This window comes from Bufo bufo, chromosome 2, assembly GCF_905171765.1.
Source record: "Bufo bufo chromosome 2, aBufBuf1.1, whole genome shotgun sequence".
Classification (NCBI taxonomy): Eukaryota; Metazoa; Chordata; class Amphibia; order Anura; family Bufonidae; genus Bufo; species Bufo bufo.
This window is the reverse complement of record NC_053390.1, coordinates 419,557,273-419,579,819: the sequence shown is the minus strand read 5'-3', so window position 1 is coordinate 419,579,819 and position 22,547 is coordinate 419,557,273. Positions and strand designations below refer to the sequence as shown.

Sequence of the window (22,547 nt, the reverse complement as noted above, 5' to 3'; positions counted from 1 at the left end):
CTGTACTGAAAATCCACACAAACTATTGACATGCTGCGGGCGTCAAAATCCACACCACATGTCCATTTCCGTGCTGAAAATTTCCACACCGTGTACATCAGATTTTTTAAATCTCATCTACTTAACTGGTACTTGTAAATCTGTGGGTAATACGCACCGCTTGCATATACCCTAATAAACACCAGTGTTGTGAAATCAGGCTTATCTTGCGAAGGTGATCCAGAAGGCAAAATGACCTAGAAGCATCCTTCCTAACTCCAAATCTCACAGTCAAAATATCTCCCTGGATCAATAACTCGACTTTAAAATCTAGTAACCATAACTTGAGCTATTCTTACACTCCAGAAATACATCCAGGCCCCTCTTGAACTCTTTTAGTGAACTCCCCATCACCACCTCCTCAGGCAGAGAGTTCCATAGTCTTACCGTAAAGAATCCTCTTCTATGTTGGTGGAGAAACCTTCTTTCCTCCAGATGCAGAGGATGTCCCCTTGTCACAGTCCTGGATATAAATAAATGATGGGAGAGATCTCTTTATTGACCTTTTGATATATTTTTATATAGCTGTTAGGTCTCATCTACTTTTTTTCTAAGCTTAGTAATTGTGGTAATCTTTCTTGGTAATGTAGTCCACCCATTCCATTTAGTACTTTGCTAAGTTTGCTAATGGCCAGTTTCACACAAGCATATTGAGTCCAGGAAACGCACTCCATATGGGAGCTGTATTCCCCAGACTGAACACTGCTCCTCTGTGAACATAATGATTTGTGATGCTATGTATTCCCATCTCACTGCGCGTCTGCTAAACTGTAGTCACAGCATTATGTGAGTAAAGTTCAGTATACTCGCGATGAAGAAGAACTTATTAGAAATAATTCTACATTCTCAGATTGAAAAGAGTATTGGACTACAAATGGAAATAAGATGACATGTAATGATTTTTTTTTTTTATATTTAAAACCCAAGTATTAGCCTTTCAAAAGTGTATTATATATACTGTATTGTTATTGACCTCTCTAATGTCTGAAGTTAATTTAGCTGTCTGGTTGTATGCTCAAATTTCATTAAAGGTAAATGACAAATACATGTTCAGTCTCCAACTGTGTTGACTTGTAAGAGGTGTTTATGTGTGCTCAATAAATATATATTATGGTATAACTATTGGTCACTGGTAATTGGATTTCCTTAAAAATCCTATGACGGTACGGCCTCAGAGACTGCTGCGGGGATAGGACTACCTTAACCTCTTCCCGACTACCCCACGTACGTTTACATCGTTGATTCGGCATTTAAAAACTGCGCCGCTCGCAAGCGGAGTGGGACCATAGCCACCGGGTGCCTGCTGTTTTAAACTAATTGGGGACTAATCACGTTAATGTTATTGTTGATTGCATACATTTAATCCTTCAGATACCGTGGTCAAATGTGACCACGGCATCTGGAAAGTTAAAGACCAGGAGAACACGCTCCCGGCCATACTCTGGCTCCCCCCGGCAAGAATCAGGGGAGCAGGAGTGTGTGTGTGCGTCAGCCCCTGTACTCAGGAGTGGTACAGGGCTGCCGAACATTAGCTCCTATAGGAAGCCTGTGGCAGGGCTCCATAGAAACTTAGTGTAAGTGCTTATTGTCACAGTCGTTACCTCTGGCTGTGACCTTCTGTCTATGCTCTCGCTGCAGTTCCGTTCCTGTGTGTTTGTGATTCTTTATGGGTTAACTCCCCTGTGTTCCTATCTGGAGTTAATCCTCTCTGTCTGCTCCATGGGTGTGGCCTCTCTGCTGCACCCATGGAACCTGTATATAAGGCCTCATGCACACGGCCGTGTTCTGCGGCCGAGAGCGGTCCATGGTAACCCGGCCGGGATTCCTGCTGACAGCAGGAGCGCACGGTGTCATTGGTTGCTATGACGCCGTGCGCTTCATGCCGCCGCTACTGTACAGTAATACACTCGTATAGATCATACGAGTGTATTACTGTAGTGCAGCGGCGGCATGAAGTGCACGGCATCATAGCAACCAATGACGCCGTCCGCTCCTGCTGTCAGCAGGAATCCCAGCGGGTTACCACGCACCGCTCTCGGCCGCGGAACACGGCCGTGTGCATGAGGCCTAAGGCTGAGGTTTCCTCAGTTCTGGGTCAGCTCTCCTGGTGTGTGTTTTTGTCCTGTTCATTGTTTGTACTCACTCTTCCATGCTGCTGACCCATGGGATCCGTGTCTGTCTGTGCTCTGTGGGTTTCCTACTTGTCCTCTTTCTCGTCTTTCTGTTATCTGTTCTGCCAGTTATGTTTTAGTTACCTTGTGTGTATTCATATGTCTCTGTTCAGCAAGCCCTTGCTGCAGCGCGCCTAGCTGCAGAGTGCTATGGGCAAGGCCACGCAGTATACCACTGGTGGAGCTAGTCCTTCTCTGCTCATTGCCACTCCTGTTCCCTTGCGTGAACTCCTGCTTGTGTTTTTAGTTGCCTGCTTGTACACTGCTCAAAAAAATAAAGGGAACACTTAAACAACACAATGTAACTCCAAGTCAATCACACTTCTGTGAAATCAAACTGTCCACTTAGGAAGCAACGCTGAGTGACAATCAATTTCACATGCTGTTGTGCAAATGGAATAGACAACAGGTGGAAATTATAGGCAATTAGCAAGACACCCCCAATAAAGGAGTGGTTCTGCAGGTGGTAACCACAGACCACTTCTCAGTTCCTATGCTTCCTGGCTGATGTTTTGGTCACTTTTGAAAGCTGGCGGTGCTTTCACTCTAGTGGTAGCATGAGACGGAGTCTACAACCCACACAAGTGGCTCAGGTAGTGCAGCTTATCCAGGATGGCACATCAATGTGAGCTGTGGCAAGAAGGTTTGCTGTGTCTGTCAGCGTAGTGTCCAGAGCATGGAGGCGCTACCAGGAGACAGGCCAGTACATCAGGAGACGTGGAGGAGGCCGTAGGAGGGCAACAACCCAGCAGCAGGACCGCTACCTCCGCCTTTGTGCAAGGAGGAACAGGAGGAGCACTGCCAGAGCCCTGCAAAATGACCTCCAGCAGGCCACAAATGTGCATGTGTCTGCTCAAACGGTCAGAAACAGACTCCATGAGGGTGATATGAGGGCCTGACGTCCACAGGTGGGGGTTGTGCTTACAGCCCAACACCGTGCAGGACATTTGGCATTTGCCAGAGAACACCAAGATTGGCAAATTTGCCACTGGCGCCCTGTGCTCTTCACAGATGAAAGCAGGTTCACACTGAGCACATGTGACAGAGTCTGGAGATGCCGTGGAGAACGTTCTGCTGCCTGCAACATCCTCCAGCATGACCGGTTTGGCATTGGGTCAGTATTGGTGTGGGGTGGCATTTCTTTAGAGGGCCGCACAGCCCGCCATGTGCTCGCCAGAGTTAGCCGGACTGCCATTAGGTACTGAGATGAGATCCTCAGACCCCTTGTGAGACCATATGCTGGTGCGGTTGGCCCTGGGTTCCTCCTAATGCAAGACAATGCTAGACCTCATGTGGCTGGAGTGTGTCAGCAGTTCCTGCAAGATGAAGGCATTGATGCTATGGACTGGCCCGCCCGTTCCCCAGACCTGAATCCAATTGAGCACATCTGGAACATCATGTCTCGCTCTATCCACCAACGTCACGTTGCACCACAGACTGTCCAGGAGTTGGCAGATGCTTAAGTCCAGGTCTGGGAGGAGATCCCTCAGGAGACCGTCGCCACCTCATCAGGAGCATGCACAGGCGTTGTAGGGAGGTCATACAGGCACGTGGAGGCCACGCACACTACTGAGCTTTATTTTGACTTGTTTTAAGGACATTACATCAAAGTTGGATCAGCCTGTAGTGCGTTTTCCCACTTAAATTTTGAGTGTGACTCCAAATCCAGACCTCCATGGGTTAAAAAATTTGATTTCCATTTTTTTTTTTTTGTGTGATTTTGTTGTCAGCAGAACAAAGTATTTCAGAAGAATATTTAATTAATTCAGATCTAGGATGTTATTTTTGTGTTCCCTTTATTTTTTTGAGCAGTGTATTTGCCTGTTTATGTTATATGTCTCTGTTCAGCAAGCCCTTGCTGCAGAGTGCTATGGGCAAGGCCACGCAGTATACCACTGGTGGAGCTAGTCCTTCTCTGCTCATTGCCACTCCTGTTCCCTTGCGTGAACTCCTGCTTGTATTTTTAGTTGCCTGTTTGTTATGTTTGCCTATGTACCGTCGGTACCTTCTGGTACCTGTTGTCCGTTTTGCTCCTGTTGTCACTGTCTAGTTCACGCTCCAGAATGGACCCTGGCAACTCCCTGCGGCAAAGCCTAACCCTACCATCTGGGGCCCTAGTGAATACCAGGAGTTGCTTAGTCACTCCCCTCTGGAGTATTACTAGACAGTGGCGCAGTGGGGTTTTTTCTCCCACTGTGCGGACGGTACATAGAGCTCTCAATTTCCCTGTGTTTCCCTCCTTGGATTCTGTTTCTGCAATAAACTCTGTTGTGTCTGTACCGTATTGCTGTGTGTTTTTGCTTGACGACGCAGACGTCTCTCCTGGGACCTCCAACTCGTGACACTTATGCTTTGCTCGTGTGCCGGCCAGGCCTGTGCTGTGGACAATAAATTTGTTTGAATGGGGTCCGTGATCCACATCCGTAGTGCTTCCGTGGGGTTCCGTGCCTCCGTTCCGCACCGCACCTTCCGGATTGAGGATCCAATTAAGTGAATGGGTCTGCATCTGTCATGCGGTAAACAAATGGCCAGTGCCTGTATATTGCAGACCCTCTGTTTGGGAGGCCGCAATATGGGCACCAGCTGACAATGGTCGTATGCAGGAGCCCTTATTTTAATAGACTCCAATGCTAATGCATTGAAATCTATGAAAGAAGCAATCTAATGATTGATTGCTATAGTTCCGTCGGGGAACTATTAAAAAGTGTAAAAAAGAAAAAAGTTTTAAATTTTTATATATATATATTTTTTATATATTTTTAAAATCAGCCACCTTTCCCCAAAATAAAAATTTACATCATGGGCATCACAGTGTGCGCAAACACCCATACTATTAAAATATTAAAAAAAATATTTATACCATATGGCAAACAGCGAAGCGAAAAAAAAGGCAAAATGGCCCATTATTTTGGTTACTTCACCTCTCACTAAATTGAATGGTATCAATGAAAAGTACAGATCATCCGGCAAAAAATTTCCTCACACAGCTCCGTGCACATAAAAGTAAAAAAGTTATGGGGGTCAGAATATGGCTATGCAAAGGAAAAATTAGCAAATAGGAAACGGTGTAAAAAAAAACTAATACTGTGGAATGCCATTTGGAATTTTTTCCCCACTTCCCACCACATTGATGGTGGCCATTAGAAAGTGCATATTTTGCCGCAAAACACAAGACCTCATATGGCTATGTGAATGAAAAAATAAAAACGTTATGGCTTTGGAAGGGCGGGGAGTAAAAAATGGTTAAAGGGGTTACCAGCTCATCGATGCTTGGTTCCAGCTCCTACCGTCCAGCGGCACATGTCAACATTCGGTATAGACGTGGTCATGTGAGTTGCTACACCCAATGACAAAGCTGTAAATGTCCTCTAAGCGGCATGTAACCAAAGACTGCATGGGGGAACACGTCATCTCTGTCTCATCCCGCATGACCCCTGTCTTTACCAGAGATGACTGCGCTGGAGCCTGAGAGCTGAAACCAAGTGTTAGGAAGCAGGTAAGTATGCTTCACCCAACAGGTCCTGCAGGGCTTGGGGGGATGGGGTAACCCTTTAGGACAGGGCCTAATTTTAGTTTTTTCATTCTCTGGTTTTTCTGTTCTACCTTCCTAAAGCCACAACTTTTTACATTTTTTGTTCACATAGCCATATGAGGGCTTATTTTTTGCAGGCAAGTCCTACTGTTAATAGCACCATGTCATTTACCATATATTGTACTGAAAGACAAGAAAAAAATTATTTGTGGGGTAAAAGTGAAGAAAAGACACGATGGAAAATCCTCCATTGATTCCTTTTAAATTGTATCTGACGTCAGCAAAAGGAAACTGATGGAGTCATTGGGGCGTTGGTCAGGATGAGGGGAGTCACACTTCATCTTCCCGCTCTCCAACCCATATCCTTCTCTAAGACCTCCCCTCTGCTTGTATCACACTGCCACGTGATGTGTCTTGAGGTCAGCGCTAGCAGAGGGAAATCTCGCGACAGCGCAGAAGACTTCATTGCACTTCCCGCGATCCGGACATGTGCAGTGAGCATGGGTGCCCTACAGAGGCATGCACCACCCCTGGCTTTCGTTAAGGGCTCTTTAACATCACTGTTTAGCTTTCTGTTCTTCTGATCTGTCAGAAGAACAGAATAAATGAATCTTTTATTTTGAACATCAGTTATGCTCCATTAGCATCAATTTGCACTAAAAATAACTGATCCATCTTTTTTTGCACATCAGTTATGATCAGTTTGTGTCACTGCATGCAGGACTTTTTCTCCCATCAAAAATAACTGATCTCTCACGGAAGTAACACAAACTGATCATAACTGATGCTCAAAATAAGACCTCATGCACACGGCCGTTTGCGGGCTGCAATACGGCCACCGGCCGTGTGCACCACGCATCACGGATGCGGACCCACTTGAATGGGTCCGCAATTCCGGAGATGCGGAACGGAGTCACGGAACGGAACACCGGAAGCACTACGGAGTGCTTTTGTGGTGTTTCTTTCCGTTGTTCCGCACCGCAAATAAATATGACATGTCATATTTTTTGCTGTGCGGACAGACCACAGACCCATTCAAGTTTAATGGGTCTGGCCTGCTGCACGGATGTTGCCCGTGCATTAATGCACGTAACGGCCGTGTGCATGAGGCCTAAAGGATTTTTTTTTTTTCTGTTCTTCTGACAGATCAGAAGAACAGAAAGCTAAATACAGATGTGAAAGAGCCCTATGGACTCTCTACACTGTGCAGTAGTGTCCTAGGGCATCGGGAAGCTCTCACAAAGACTTTGCAACTCAGACGCCTTAATGCTCTCCGACAGGTCCACTGCACGTATTTTTACAAAACCTATTTTCAATATCCTCCATTCTGTCTCCTAATTTTACATTTTCTTGACCAATTGCAATTTGTCCTACAGATTCTCACTGAAATTTTCCAGCTCAGTTAATCTTCGCTCTACATCCTCCACATGTGCAAAAGTATGAGATACCAGCCTATAGTTTGCTCAAAGATGTCTGGATTGGGTGTTCCAGTGTCTTTTGCCACTCCTATGGCTAGGTTATTTATAGTCCATAACATTACTGCCCAGGTCTGACTCAGGGCCCATTCACACAACCGTATATTTCAAAATAGCGGGGCGGATGCGGACCCGTTCATCTCAAATGGGCCAAGAAAAAGGGCAGCACACCGTGGATGTCCGCATCCGTACTTCCATTCCGTGGCCCCGCAAAAAAGATAGAACATGTCCTATTTTTGTCTGTAATTGCGGCCAAGAATAGGCATGTCTACACAGGAGAATAACAATCCGATCTGCAAAATGCAGAACACAGGCGACTGGTATCCGTGTTTTCTGGATCCACAATTTGCTGACCGCAAAAACAGATACGGTCATGTGAATGAGCCCTCAATTGTAGTGTTTGGTGCTAGCCCATCTTCACTTGGAGATGGAGACAGTTGTGGTGAAGGAGGTGAAGATGCAGGCACCATGTTGGCCGCCCTAGTCATGGTAAGCTGGTCCCCATAAGATTGTGAGGAGGATTTTTAGCTGCTCCTCAGCAGAAGTTTCACTCGATGAGTGGTCACGAGTTCGAAAAGAACATTGTGATCCCGTCGAGGCACAACTATTAGGGTGTTCACTTTGATTAGATGAGATCAGGGTCAGTCAATATGGGAGCGACCCTCTCTGCATCTTTATATCCTCACAATTTCTTTCTGACTTTTTGAAGACAGAATTCAGGAGTCCAGGACTTGATTTTCTCCACAATGTTTTTTTATTTTTTTTGCCCAATTTTATGACTCTATGGGGGAGATGCATTTCTTTTCTTAAACCAGTCTTAAACTAATGTGCCAAATTGATTTATTTTTTTAAAACCTGTGTAATTTGTTAGGTTTTCACAAGAGAAATGCAGATATAGCAAGGAATAAGCATAACTTATTTAGGCTAACATAAGGCCTGATAAAGGCAGTAAGATATAAACTGCTCAAACTGCTTTGGAGCTCACTTACTTTCACACTAGCGTTTCTATTTTCCAGTGTTGAGGGTCTCCCCATTCCGTTCTGTTTAGTTGTGTTCCCATACTGGAGAGCAAACCACAGCATGCTGCGGTTTTCTTTCCATCCTGGGATGTGGAGCAAGACGGATCCATCATGACCCACAATGCAAGTCAATGGGGATGGATCAGTTTTATCTGACACTATCTGACACAATAGAAAACGGATCCGGTCTTGTGTATGTTATAGATATTACAACCAGATCCGTTCATAACGGGTGCAGACGGCTGTATTATCAGTAATGGAGCCCTGCCGGATCCAGTAAAAACGCTTGTGTGAACGTAGCCTTAGCTGTCATGCAACAACGGGGAGGAGTGTGGAGACTATTGACAAGATCAGGGTATGACAGTCAAAGTTTGACCAGCCATATAGTACCACAAAGGAGACCAGGATAAATACAGAGAAAGAAAAAGAAAAAAAGGAACAAAAAAAGAGGAAGAAAGAAAAAAGAAGAAAAAAAGGTGTGTGTGTGTGTGTGTGTGCATTTTCTGCTGTTCTAATGACAGAAATGTAACTTTGACACTTGCATTTGTAGATTTGTTCCAATTTCTATCACCATTAATAATACTTTTGTAGGACCAATGGTGACCCCGTTTCCTCCTGGTTAACCCCGCCCACTTTTAATGACACTTTTCAAATGGAGTCAAGAAGTATGTACCAAAATTTGTGACTTTTTTATTCTACCAAAGTGGCACAAAGCTGTTAATAAATGTGCCCCTATATATTTAGTAGGCAAAAAAATACAGCAAAGGGCCAATTGGGATTTTCATCTTCTTAATGTTGTCTTTTTTTTTGGCAACAGCAAAATAACGATTCCAACTGTTAATTGCAAACAGAACCTATAAAGGGAAACTTTAAACCATTTCTGTAATAGCATCAAGTGACTGAAAATCATACATTTTGATTATTGCACTCATTTTGTTCATTTGTAATTATTACGTGGCCCACTGGAAAACATGAATAAATCACTTGAATGTTATTGTTTGTATCATGGAAAGTGGAAAACCCTGACAAACGATGTTGAGCGCCATAGTTCCATGCAGATCGCAAGGGAACATGTAGGATATTTATGTTTTACAAGTGTAAAATTGTAATTGTTCTTGTTTCAGTAAGTAAGAAAAGCCAATAACAGCATTAACTTCCATTGTGATTATTTTGTTGCCACATGGATGCTTGCCATAGTATCCATCACAAAAACCGCTTTGTACAGAATGTAATCTTTGGAAGCACATGGCTGGCCTATAATTACCGAGGAGAGGCTCTCATTGGCATACTAATATTGAGAATGGTTACTATGCCTCTTGCAATATGGATGAAACAGGAAACTATTATAACAACATGTTGTTTGTATTTGCAGTTATTAGCTAGTGTATATACTAATAATAGTTCATAGTAATATCGTAATATTATTATCTGAATCTCTCCCATCTCCCGAATTCAGTCTTCAATCTGTTGCCAAGCTATAGTCGGTAGCTTAGATGCATTCACAAAGTAGACTGCAGCAATTGTCAGTCTGTAGTTTGCAGGGAGACTCAACTATTCCCTCTGCTATTCCCTCAAAACAAATCTGAATTTCCTCAACCTTTGTGGCAACAAATCATTTTCCCCCTAAAATGGCGGCTACACTTGTTAAAAAGTGAAAGTAAGAAGCCCAGGAACACAAGATCACAAAAAAATGCTTAGCAGCCAACCAATCCGCAGTTAGCCATCCCCTGTGATGTCACAGCCCTATAAAAGCCTCATTCGCCATTTCACTGTGAGCTGCGCTTAGGGAAACATGTGACAAGCGCGAATGCGATAGGGACAGTGTTACTACAACCAGTTAAAAAAAGAATATTCGAGGGAGAGTGCAAGGATATCGTAGGGAGAGTTTTTTGAGAGAATAGGGAGACTGCAGGGACAGTGCAGACTGAGTGTAATCGCCCTGTGCATCTTGTTCATCTGCCTCGCCAATTCATACTTAATCTGTTCTGTTATACATAGACTTACTGTGCGTCAGACTCAGTCTCAACAGGATGCCTAATATATTGCTGCATTTATCTTGTTCACCTGCTGCAACATTCATACTTAATCTTTATATACAGTACAGACCAAACGTTTGGACACACCTTCTCATTCAAAGAGTTTTCTTTATTGTCATGACTATGAAAATTGTAGATTCACACTGAAGGCATCAAAACTATGAATTAACACATGTAGAATTATATACATAACAAACAAGTGTGAAACAACTGAAAATATGTCATATTCTAGGTTCTTCAAAGTAGCCACCTTTTGCTTTGATTACTGCTTTGCACACTCTTGGCATTCTCTTGATGAGCTTCAAGAGGTAGTCCCCTGAAATGGTTTTCACTTCACAGGTGTGCCCTGTCAGGTTTAATAAGTGGGATTTCTTGCCTTATAAATGGGGTTGGGACCATCAGTTGCGTTGAGGAGAAGTCAGGTGGATACACAGCTGATAGTCCTACTGAATAGACTGTTAGAATTTGTATTATGGCAAGAAAAAAGCAGCTAAGTAAAGAAAAACGAGTGGCCATCATTACTTTAAGAAATGAAGGTCAGTCAGTCAGCCGAAAAATTGGGAAAACTTTGAAAGTAAGGGCTATTTGACCATGAAGGAGAGTGATAGGGTGCTGCACCAGATGACCTGGCCTCCACAGTCACCGGACCTGAACCCAGTCGAGATGGTTTGGGGTGAGCTGGACCACAGAGTGAAGGCAAAAGGGCCAACAAGTGCTAAGCATCTCTGGGAACTCCTTCAAGACTGTTGGAAGACCATTTCAGGTGACTACCTCTTGAAGCTCATCAAGAGAATGCCAAGAGTGTGCAAAGCAGTAATCAAAGAAAAAGGTGGCTACTTTGAAGAACCTAGAATATGACATATTTTCAGTTGTTTCACACTTGTTTGTTATGTATATAATTCCACATGTGTTAATTCATAGTTTTGATGCCTTCATAGTCATCAAAATAAAGAAAACTCTTTGAATGAGAAGGTGTGTCCAAACTTTTGGTCTGTACTGCCATCTTAACAGGCAGTCTAATATATTGCCATGTTTATCTTGTTCACCTGCTGCGCCATTCATACTTAATCTGTTATACGTAGACTTACTGTGCCCCAGACTCAGTCTCAACAGGCAGTCTAATATATTGCCACATTTATCTTGTTCACCTGCTGCGCCATTCATACTTCATTTGTTCTGTTATACATAGACTTATTGTGCGTTAGACTCACTCTCAACAGGATGTCTAATATATTGCCGCATTTATCTTGTTCACCTGCTGCAGCATTCATACTTAATCTTTATATATATATATATATAATTTACTGTGTGTCAGACTCAGTCTTAACAGGCAGTCTAATATATTGCCACATTTATCTTCTTAACCTGCTGCGCCAGTCATACTTAATCTGTTATATATATTTACTGTGTGTCAGACTTAGTCTTAACAGGCGGTCTAATATATTGCCGCATTTTTCTTGATCACCTGCTGCGCCATCCATACTTAATTTGTTACATTTACTGATTCAGTTACTGTACACTATGGCCAACAGACAGTTGACTGTGCCCTCAAAAGGAATGGGCAGTGACAAAAATGTTGTTGTATCCGGCATAAGTAGCAGCTAAAGAAGGGTTGGTGGTAGCAGCAGCTGTAGCAACAGGCCAGAGCTGCCACTGTCATCCAGCAGTTGTGTTTTGACCAACAATCTAGCTGTACTGGAATGGTTGATTCGCTCTTCAACATCATCTTAGGTGACAACAAAAACACACAGCCAAGAATCGGTGGGTTTCTCTGACACCATGCTTAGTTGGAATGGCCCAAGAATTGCCTCTCTGCCCTCACCTCAGAAGGTAAGATGCAGCCAGGGTACTAATGTTGGCATGACAGCCTGGCGTCATCAACACATGGAGCGTCACCATAAAGTGGCGTAGGAAAATCGTGCCACTTATTTAGTCTTACAGCTTGATGCAGCAACCACTGCATCTCCCACAGGCCCGCATCTCTTGTCCAGCAGTCAAGGCTTGCCAACGTCAGCAGAAAGAAGCTGTTGTTCCTTCCCATCAACTCAACTTCATGTTTAGCTCCTGATGCTCCTCCTACTCCTTGTCACTTGGTTTGACAGCAATCGATCACCAAGGCTGGTACTACAGTCCCTTTATTTTCATGTAGTTGACTTTGCACATTTCAGAGAACTGATGGCTTGTGCCCAGCCAAGGTGGAGAGTCCCAAGCTGGCATTACTTTTCTAAAAAAGCTGTACCAGCCCTGCACACGTACGTTGAAAAGAAGGTGAGACAGTCCTTGGGCCTCTCTGTGTCTGGCAGAGTTCAGCGCTGACGCATGGAGTTGCAACTATGGTCCTCCAGCATATCACCTATGCAAAGTTAGGCATTGTCACACAGTTCTGCCTCTGGTCAGCCTGGTTGAGCGGAGCCACATCGGGGAGGAATTGCTAAGTGTCATCAATAAAGAATTTGAGCACTGGCTGTCTCTTTGGCAACTGGAGATAGGAACCATGGTTACTGATAACGGGAAGAACAGTTTGTCTGTGCTGTGTCAGGGAGGGCTGACCCATGCTCTGTGCATGGCGCACGTCTTCAATCTCATTGTCACCCAGTTCCTCAAGTCTTCCACTGAACTGCAAGAGATGTTAAAAAGGTCCAGGAAACTGTACATGCACTTCAGCTACTCTAACCATGTAAGCTGCAAAGGAAGGCAGTCAGCGTTTTCTTAATGCAGCATGTCTACTCCCCAGTGTAACTTCCACGTTAGCCAGTGGCAGCTCATGCGTGACACGTGCCATTTGAGGAAGCCACTCTATTTATCAGTAGAATTACGGAATGAATGATGTCATTCCACTTCTTCATGTCCTAGAGGGGATGCTGTCAAATCTGATTGGCGAGGGGGCAGAAGACTTGGCACCTACATCTCACTGCCAACTAAGCCCTTACAAGGTTGAGGACGAGGAGGACATAAACGCCCAGGAATTCTATACACAACTAAGTGGTTTATTTGCCCAAGCGACAGGCGAGATGCTGGAGGGAGACAATTAATAAAATGCAGATGATCCTGACAGACAATGGAAGTATGCAGTGGAGATGGAGGCAGGGAGTCCCTCCAAGTTCCTTACGCAAATGACCAGATGTTTACTGACAGCCGCTTTGTCAGGATTCGGGAGAGGGATGACTACGGGCTATCCACATTAGATTTTTAAACAAGGATATGCATGCCACTGGGCCTTGCTATTAAATTGCTGTTGTTGGGTTCTGCTACTAATGTGATCTGCCACCATCTTGTGCTTTATGCCACTGCTGTTGCCCCCCTTCCTCCCTATTTCTGTCATAGGGCCACTATTGTCCTTGTTACTGCCACTGCTGTTGGCCTCCATACCCACTCTGTTATCGGGCCACCATTGTTTCTGTTTGGTCCGTGTTGACATCATAGTTTATTTTTCCCTTCTTCTAAACTGTCAGAAGAACAGAAAGAATCCTATATTTTGAGCATCTATATGGCCTCTTTCATACGGTCAGTATTTGGTCAGAATATGTAAGTCAATAGCAGGAGTATGTCCAAAATACAGATGAGCTGAAAATAATTTCATTACATTTTATCTCTGTTTTGGACCTACTCCTTTTTTGGCTTACAAATACTGCTCAAATACTGACTGTCGGAAAGAGGCTTTATGGATGCTCAAAATACAGGATAGTTTTTTTGTTTTCTGTTCTTCTGACGGATCAGAAAAACAGAAAAATAAACTGTGATTTTAACAATACTACCACTGCTGCCCCGCCCCCCCTTTTTCCACTCTGTCCTGGGGCCACTGCTGTAACTGTCACTGCCACCTTCCCCACTCTGTCATGGGGCTACTGCCACTGCTGCCACCACCATCCCCACACTGTCATGGGGCCACTACTGCTGCTGCTGCCGCCAATGTCCTCATTCTGTTATGGGCCCCTACTGCTGCTGCCACCTCCTCCACTCTGTCATGGGGCCACTACTGCTACTGCTGCCACCATCCCAACTATGTAAGGGGGCCACTACTGCTGCTTTCACCATCCCCACTCTGTCATGGGGCCACTACTGTCACTGTCACTGCCGCCTTCCCCACTCTGTCATGGGTCCACAGCTGCTGCTCCCACCATTCCCACTCTGTCATCAGGCCAGTTTTGTCATGCTTACTGCTGCTGCTGTCTTGGGGCACTGCACAGTTAAGTCTATGGTGATAAACTGACGGTAACAGTGACCTGAAATACTGACGCACAGTGATTCAACAGCTAACAGAAGGGATTTTTTAATGTTGTGAACTGCCACAACATGCATTAAAAGAACATTTTTTTCTCCACTACTTTATTGGCTCATCCTTCATTTCGTTATTTTGTTCAATTTTGTTCCACTAATAAGCCATTTAGACACATCTCCTGCAGGGGCGCCATATATATATATTTTGCTTTACTGAAGGGCGCTGTATGCTTTTCTTTAACAGAAGGGATTAGCTACGAATCTTGGCGCATACTGTCAGTGGTGTAGCGTGGGTTGCCAGCACCTGGGGCATGCCAAGTATTGCGCCCCCCAACCTGTGGCCACGCCCCTTTTTACAGATAATGTAGTAAATGTCACTTGCAGTCATACGTAACACCACAGATAACACAGTGATAACTCTCTGAGTACAGATAACGTAATAGATGGGTTTGAGCCTCCAGAATTCAGAACATTTCTAAGTGCCCCCCGTAAATGACCCCATAGTACTCCTCTCCCCCCTCCCCATAGTACCCACCATAATGTGTCCCAGTATAAAATGCCCCTATACAGTGCCCTCCATTTAAATACCCCTTCTTTGTGGCCTCAGTAGATGCCCCAATAGTGTTCCTCTCCCCCCTTCCCCCATAGTGACCCCATTAAAAATACCCCTTCTTTGTGGCCTCAGTATATGCCCCCATAGTGCCCCCAATAATGTGCCAGTAAGAAATGCCCCCATAGTGCCACCCAATAATGTGCCAGTAAGAAGTACCCCCATAGATGGCCCCTAATAATATGCCAGTAAGAAGTGCCCCCATAGATGCCCCCAATAATGTGCCAGTAAGAAGTGCCCCATAGATGCCCCCAATAATGTGCCAGTAAGAAGTGCCCCCATAGATGCCCCCCAATCTTGTTCCAGTAACAAGTGCCAATAAGTGCCCCCACAGCGCTCTTCTCCTGTATTGTACCATATAAAAAATAAACTCACATACTTACCTCCATCAGGCTGGTAGCGATGCGATGCAGGCCTCTTCCGGCCTGTGTCCTGCGTTGTATGGCTCAGGCAGCGCGATGACGTCATCGGCCTATCAAAGGAACGGGGAAGGGAGACGTCTCTCCCCTGTACCGCAGCATCCATCTGTATCGCTGTCCTGAGGACGACGATACAGATGACTATGGAGATGAGCGCTTCCACAATGAAAGCGCTCATCTCCCTGTGCCCTGGCCCTGGCCCCGCCCCCCACTTGTCACCAGGGCCACGCCGCCTGCAATTTTGCGCCCGGGGCAACGTCTCCCCCGCCCTTCCCCCCCAGGCTACGCCACTGCATACTGTTACTGCCACTTCTGCTGACGACTTGAATCTTGGTGCACTGCACAGTTAAGTCCATAGTGATAAATTAGACCTGACGCTTTTCTTGACCTGTAATACTGACAACAGTAATTCGACAGCTAACAGAAGGGATTAGCTATGAATCTTGGTGCCCTGCACAGTCATGTAGACGGCGATGAATTGCAACTGCGTGTAATACTGATGGCACAGTACCTACAGAGTGTCGGACTGGGGTGCCTAGGGCCCACCAGTAAAATGTATTTTGGGGCCCACTGTACGGATACAGTCAGATTTCACCTGCTCACACAGCAGCAAGATGCTACCAGATGATTGAATATGGGGTCCCTGTAGCAACTTTGAGAAGGTAGGTCCTGGGGAGAAGAGGACACTAGTAGCTTTCCTCCATACCTAGAAGTCATCTCAGCTCTGATTGTGTCCATAATAATAAACTAGGGAGTTTTTTTTAAATAATCTATCAAGTTTTTATATGACCATAGGCTGGTTGTTTATTTTATATATGTACACTCCTGTGAGAGGCGGGGAGGGAGATCTGTGGATGACACTGTTATGGAGGGGGAAATGGGGATGACACTGTCATGGGGTGGATCTGTGGATGACACATATAGCATAAGATGCTATATACGGTACGTGGCATCCACAGATCCCCCCCATAGCAGTGTCATCCACAGATCCCCCTCTCTATAAAAGTGTCATCCACAGACAGCTAGACTTTTCTTCCCTGTTGCGGTTTTAGGTATTGGGTAAAGTATTGCAGCATTTCTAAGCATACTTGTGTAAATGTATCGTTGTTATAGCTGCCCCCCCTACTTTTGTCCTGGCCCCCAGTGTGCCCCCCCAAAATTTGAAAGCTAGAGACGCCACTGAATTGCACTAATAGGTAATGTACGGTATGTGCCACAGTACAGAGTCCATGCACATGGCTTTTACATTAGATCTGAAGGTAAGATATCGAGGGTACTTGAGGCATGCAGTCCCACTATACAATAGCCAGTATAGTGAATGCGTGGTGACTTGAGGATGTGAGACTACTGTTTGTAGGGTTTTCTGATATCTGATAATATTTCTATATCTCCAGGTTAGGGAGCCTTTACACCTGCTAGAATGCCTTTGCAGGAAAATCCACATTATAAAAAGTTCCCCATGTATTCCTATGGAGTTAAAATTTGTCTACTCTAAAATTCTGTGCGTCCGTTCAGATTTTGTGAAGCCCAATTTCTCCATAGATTTCAATGGGAAATCATTTTCTGCAATGAAATCTACATCAAAACCCACCATAAGAACAGCACCAAAATCTGTATGACCCTAAAAATAGGCTCCGCCCACCTTCCAGGCAGGAAAGGCAGTGAGTGCAGAGCCAGTAGCCGGAGCATGAATGAAGATGAAGAACTGAAGTCCAGACTCCAGGCAGAGAGTGATTCAAGCGACCCAGAGTGAGTGACTGTCCCTGAGTGCAGAGTCCCACCCTGTGTAATTAGGTGAGAGGAGGGGAGAGGCGGCCATTATATTAATAACAAAGAGGGGGACATTATATTAATAATAAATAGGGGGCCAATACATTAGTATTAATGTAATGTCCCCCTCTTTATTATTAATATAATGGCCCCCTCTTTATTATTAATGTAATGACCCCCTCTTTATTATTAATATAATGGCCCCCTGTTTATTATTAATGTAATGGCCCCCTCTTTATTATTAATGTAATGGCCCCCTCTTTATTATTAATATAATGGCCCCCTCTTTATTATTAATATAATGGCCCCCTCTTTAATAACAAAGAGGGGGCCATTATATTAATAATAAAGAGGGGGCTATTATATTAATAACAAAGAGGGGGACATTATATTAATAATAAAGCGGGGACATTATATTAATAACAAAGAGGGGGCTATTGTATTATTAACAAAGAGGGGGCCATTATAATATACAGGGGAAATAATATTATGAGGAATGGGGGACTATCTGGCTCTAGCACAGTATTGGGGGGCAGCAGGATGAGTTGTTGAGACACCAGGAAGGAGAGGATGAGAGTAAAGTGAGGAACCTAAAAAAATTTCGGTGAAACTCTGCAGAGACGAGAAGCGGCTGAAAGAAAGTATCATGGCGGTCTTATCTCTGAATGAAGACGTCGAGGAGAGTCTACATCACAGGAGACGTCACTGGATGTAACAGGTATGGGGCGATATACTGTAATAATAATGTCCATGCACATATCTGTTTCACAGTAGGGTTGGGGGAGGAGATTGAGAATATGGCCCACACTGCCGCATTCGGCCCCAGACTTCAGGTCACACTGTGTGTGTTCTGAATTCTGGGGCCTCACACCCATCTACTACATTATCTGTACTCAGTTATCACTGTGTTATCAGTGGTGTTACATAGGACTGCAGGTGATCTACTACAGTATCTGTTAAAAGGGGCGTGCCTGCCTATCAGAGGCCGGCGCAGGCGGCACGATGACGTCATCGCGCCGCCTGAGCCTTACAGCGCGGGACACAGAAAGAGTCTGCATCGCATCGCTGACACTGAGGTAAGTATAAGTGGGGTTTTTTTGTTTGTTTTTTTACAATAGTGTTACTGGCACATTATGGGGGCTTATTACAATGGGGGAGGGACTTAATACTGGCACATGATGGGGGGGACTTAAAACTGGCACATGATGATGGGGGGGACTTAATACTGGCACATGATGATGGGGGGGACTTAATACTGGCACATGATGGGGGGGACTTAATACTGGCACATGATGATGGGGGGGACTTAATACTGGCACATGATGGGGGGCTTAATACTGGCACATGATGGGGGGGCTTAATACTGGCACATGATGGGGGGGCTTAATACTGGCACATGATGGGGGGGCTTAATACTGGCACATGATGGGGGGGCTTAATACTGGCACGTAATGGGGGGGGCTTATTACTGGCACGTAATGGGGGGGCTTATTACTGGCACGTAATGGGGGGGCTTATTACTAACACGTAATGGGGGGCTTATTACTGGCACATTGGGGGGCTTATTACTGGCACGTGATGGGGGGCTTATTACTGGCACGTGATGGGGGGCTTATTACTGGCACATTGGGGGGCTCTTGTTACTGGCAGTGGCACGTTATTGAGGGCACTTATTACTGGCACATTATTGGTGGGCACTATAGCGGCATCTACTGAGGCCACAAAGAAGGGGTGTTTTATATGGGGGGCTCTGTACAGTAGCATTTTATACTGGGACACATTATGGTGGGTACTATGGAGAAGGGGAGACAGGAGTACTATGGAGTCATCTACGGGGGCACTAAGAAGGGGTATTTTATACTTGCAAATTATGGGGACACTGAGGGCATCTACTGGGGCACGATATATGGGGCATTTTATACTGGTACATTATGGGGGACACTAGCAGGAAGGGGGGAGAGGAGCACTATGGAGGCATTTACTGGGGCACTATATAGGGGTTTTTTATACTGGCACATTATGGGGGACATTAGCTCAACTGGGGGCATAAGGGGGTATGTTTTGCACATTATAAGGAGAATTATTTCTACTGGGGGGCATTATGGTGGGTTTTATTACTCCCCCATGGTATGACCCCCTAGTAGCAGGACCAGCCTCTCCCTGCTCTGCTATTCCTCTGCCCCTTCTCCAAATCCTTATTATGAAATCTTTCTCATTAGGATAAAACACAACATCAGCTCCGCCGAGCCCCCGGCCAAAGTGTTGAAGTGGTGTCCGAGATCCCCAAGGGCCAAGCCAAGTAACTGTAAGTGTTCATGTAAAATATGTTTATTTTATATATGTACACTCCTGTGAGAGGCGGGGAGGGAGATCTGTGGATGACACTGTTATGGAGGGGGAAATGGGGATGACACTGTCATGGGGTGGATCTGTGGATGACACATATAGCATAAGATGCTATATACGGTACGTGGCATCCACAGATCCCCCCCATAGCAGTGTCATCCACAGATCCCCCTCTCTATAAAAGTGTCATCCACAGACAGCTAGACTTTTCTTCCCTGTTGCGGTTTTAGGTATTGGGTAAAGTATTGCAGCATTTCTAAGCATACTTGTGTAAATGTATCGTTGTTATAGCTGCCCCCCCTACTTTTGTCCTGGCCCCCAGTGTGCCCCCCCAAAATTTGAAAGCTAGAGACGCCACTGAATTGCACTAATAGGTAATGTACGGTATGTGCCACAGTACAGAGTCCATGCACATGGCTTTTACATTAGATCTGAAGGTAAGATATCGAGGGTACTTGAGGCATGCAGTCCCACTATACAATAGCCAGTATAGTGAATGCGTGGTGACTTGAGGATGTGAGACTACTGTTTGTAGGGTTTTCTGATATCTGATAATATTTCTATATCTCCAGGTTAGGGAGCCTTTACACCTGCTAGAATGCCTTTGCAGGAAAATCCACATTATAAAAAGTTCCCCATGTATTCCTATGGAGTTAAAATTTGTCTACTCTAAAATTCTGTGCGTCCGTTCAGATTTTGTGAAGCCCAATTTCTCCATAGATTTCAATGGGAAATCATTTTCTGCAATGAAATCTAGATCAAAACCCACCATAAGAACAGCACCAAAATCTGTATGACCCTAAAAATACACACCTGTGGATCTCAGTGTGTATTTTTTGGCTATATGTGAAGGCACCCTCAAGAACCAGAAGGTGCAAGGAACTCTATTTGATAGACAATTTAGAGCACACTTCTAGGACTTTCTACCAGGACACCAAGTACCATTTTCTTTTGGACATATCATAAGAAATCTTGTTTAAAATGTTTTACCTATGCATTACATACAAAGTATTCACCCATCTTACAAGATATACCTTGTATATTACAGGAAAGAATTAGGACTGTAACAGACTTGTGTTCTATAACTGATTAATCATCTACCAGTGCTGAAAAGAGGTCGGGAGAGTACATGGCACATGGAAAATATTCATTGGCTACAAAATTCACTATCCTCCCACTTGTTTACTCAAGCCCCCAAACCTGGTCATTCGGCAAAAGTGAGATCCAAAGTCCTCTGGAAATCGTGTTAATATCATAGGACATGTAATGTGGATTTCCAGTCATTTGAAGGTTCTTCTCAGGACATTAGTTGTAGATCTCCACACCTGTTGTAGGTCCCAAGCAATGAAGGCTTCAGGAAAACACTTCCCAAAGGTTTACGTGACCAGAAGGATTCCACCAGATGGTATGAAGATTCTCCGTCAGTCAGGATGGTGAGCCAAAATGTGCTATTATATCGATGAAAGTGCTATGTATGTTTCTGCTTGCCATCATTATTCATTATTGTCATTTACATAATCTGATTTTGTAATAAGGATTTTGTTAAAGAGGACCTGTCACCAAGAAAATGCAGTACAATCTGCAGACGGCATGTTATACAGCAGGAGGAGCTGAGCAGATTGTAGGAAAAGATTCCGTAAAGCTTAATTTAAAATAATTTACTCACTTAACTCTGCTTTTTTATGCTCAGGATCATGTGGGTAGTGTCACTCTGTGATATTGACAGCTAAGTGTGCATGACTTAGGCCTTGCTCGGGTCCGCATCCGAGCCGCTGTTTTTGCGGCTCAGGTGCGGACCCATTCACTTCAATGGGGCCGCAAAAAATGCGGACAGCACTCCGTGTGCTGTCCGCATCCGTTGCTCCGTTACCTAGCCCCGCAAAAAAAATATAACATGTTCTATTCTTCTCTGTTTTGCGGACAAGAATAGGCATTTCTACAATGGGCCACCTGTTCCGTTCCGCAAATTGCGGAAGGCACACGGATGGCTTCCGTGTTTTGCGGATCCGCAATTTGCGGACCGCAAAAAACGGAACGGTCGTGTGCATGAGGCCTAAGCATACGGGGAAGTCTGTCGATCACCGAGTAGGTCCACCCACATCACTCCAATGCATAAAAAAGGAGAGGTTTAAATAAATAAATAGCAAGCATTACTTTTTCCCACAAAATTATGTATCAGTCTGCTCAGCTCCTCCTGCTCTATAACATGGTGACTACAGACTGCACTGAATTTAGTGGTGACAGGGTGTCTTTACGGTAAAAATGCACAATTAAGATATTAAATATGTTTAACCCCTTCCCAACCAGTGACGTTCTAGTACGGCGCTGGCCGGGTCTTTAAAGATGGCACCTTCTCCTGGGCAGAGTGGACGCCATAGCGTCTTATAGCAGACACCCGCGGCTAATGTCCGCAACCGGCGGTAATGCCGATCGCAGACATTTCACACTGCAGATGCTGTGGTCAATCCTGACCATGGCATCTGAGCGCACGAAACACCGGAAGCGCGTGCTTCCGGTGATGCTCCAGCTCCCCCGTGCGGTGATCGGAGATGTCGGTGCTTGTGCTCAGCAGCCCCTGTCTTTGTGAATGACAGGAGGCTGCTGCATAGTATTTTCTATGGAGCCCTTGCCTGTAATAGAGCTTCATAGGTAACTAGCAATTTTCTCATAGACTCCAATGCTAATGCATTGGGGTCTATGAGACTAGCAATCTAATGATTGCTTGTTATAATTTCCTATAAGAACTATAAAAAAGTGTAAAAAAAAAAGAAAGTTTTTAAAAATAATAAAAAAAAACATAAAAAGTTAAATCACCCCCCTTTCCCCAAAATAAAAATAAAAGAACTAAAAAAAGAAAAAAATACACATCATGGGTATCCTCATGTGTGAAAACGCCCATAGTATAAAAATAT

The 22,547-nt window shown here is 44.6% G+C and overlaps 1 protein-coding gene across 1 annotated transcript in view; it reads left to right on the top strand.

Moving 5' to 3' along the window:
• Positions 1 to 20,866: 20,866 nt before the first annotated feature.
• The window catches only part of LOC120989324 (glyoxylate reductase/hydroxypyruvate reductase-like), a 79,782-nt gene continuing 78,101 nt past the window's right edge, over positions 20,867 to 22,547 (top strand). Inside the window, exon 1 of the mRNA XM_040417357.1 lies at positions 20,867 to 21,068. Coding sequence (XP_040273291.1) covers positions 20,902 to 21,068 — 167 coding nt within the window. The 5' untranslated portion in view covers positions 20,867 to 20,901. The remainder of the gene's footprint in view (positions 21,069 to 22,547) is intronic.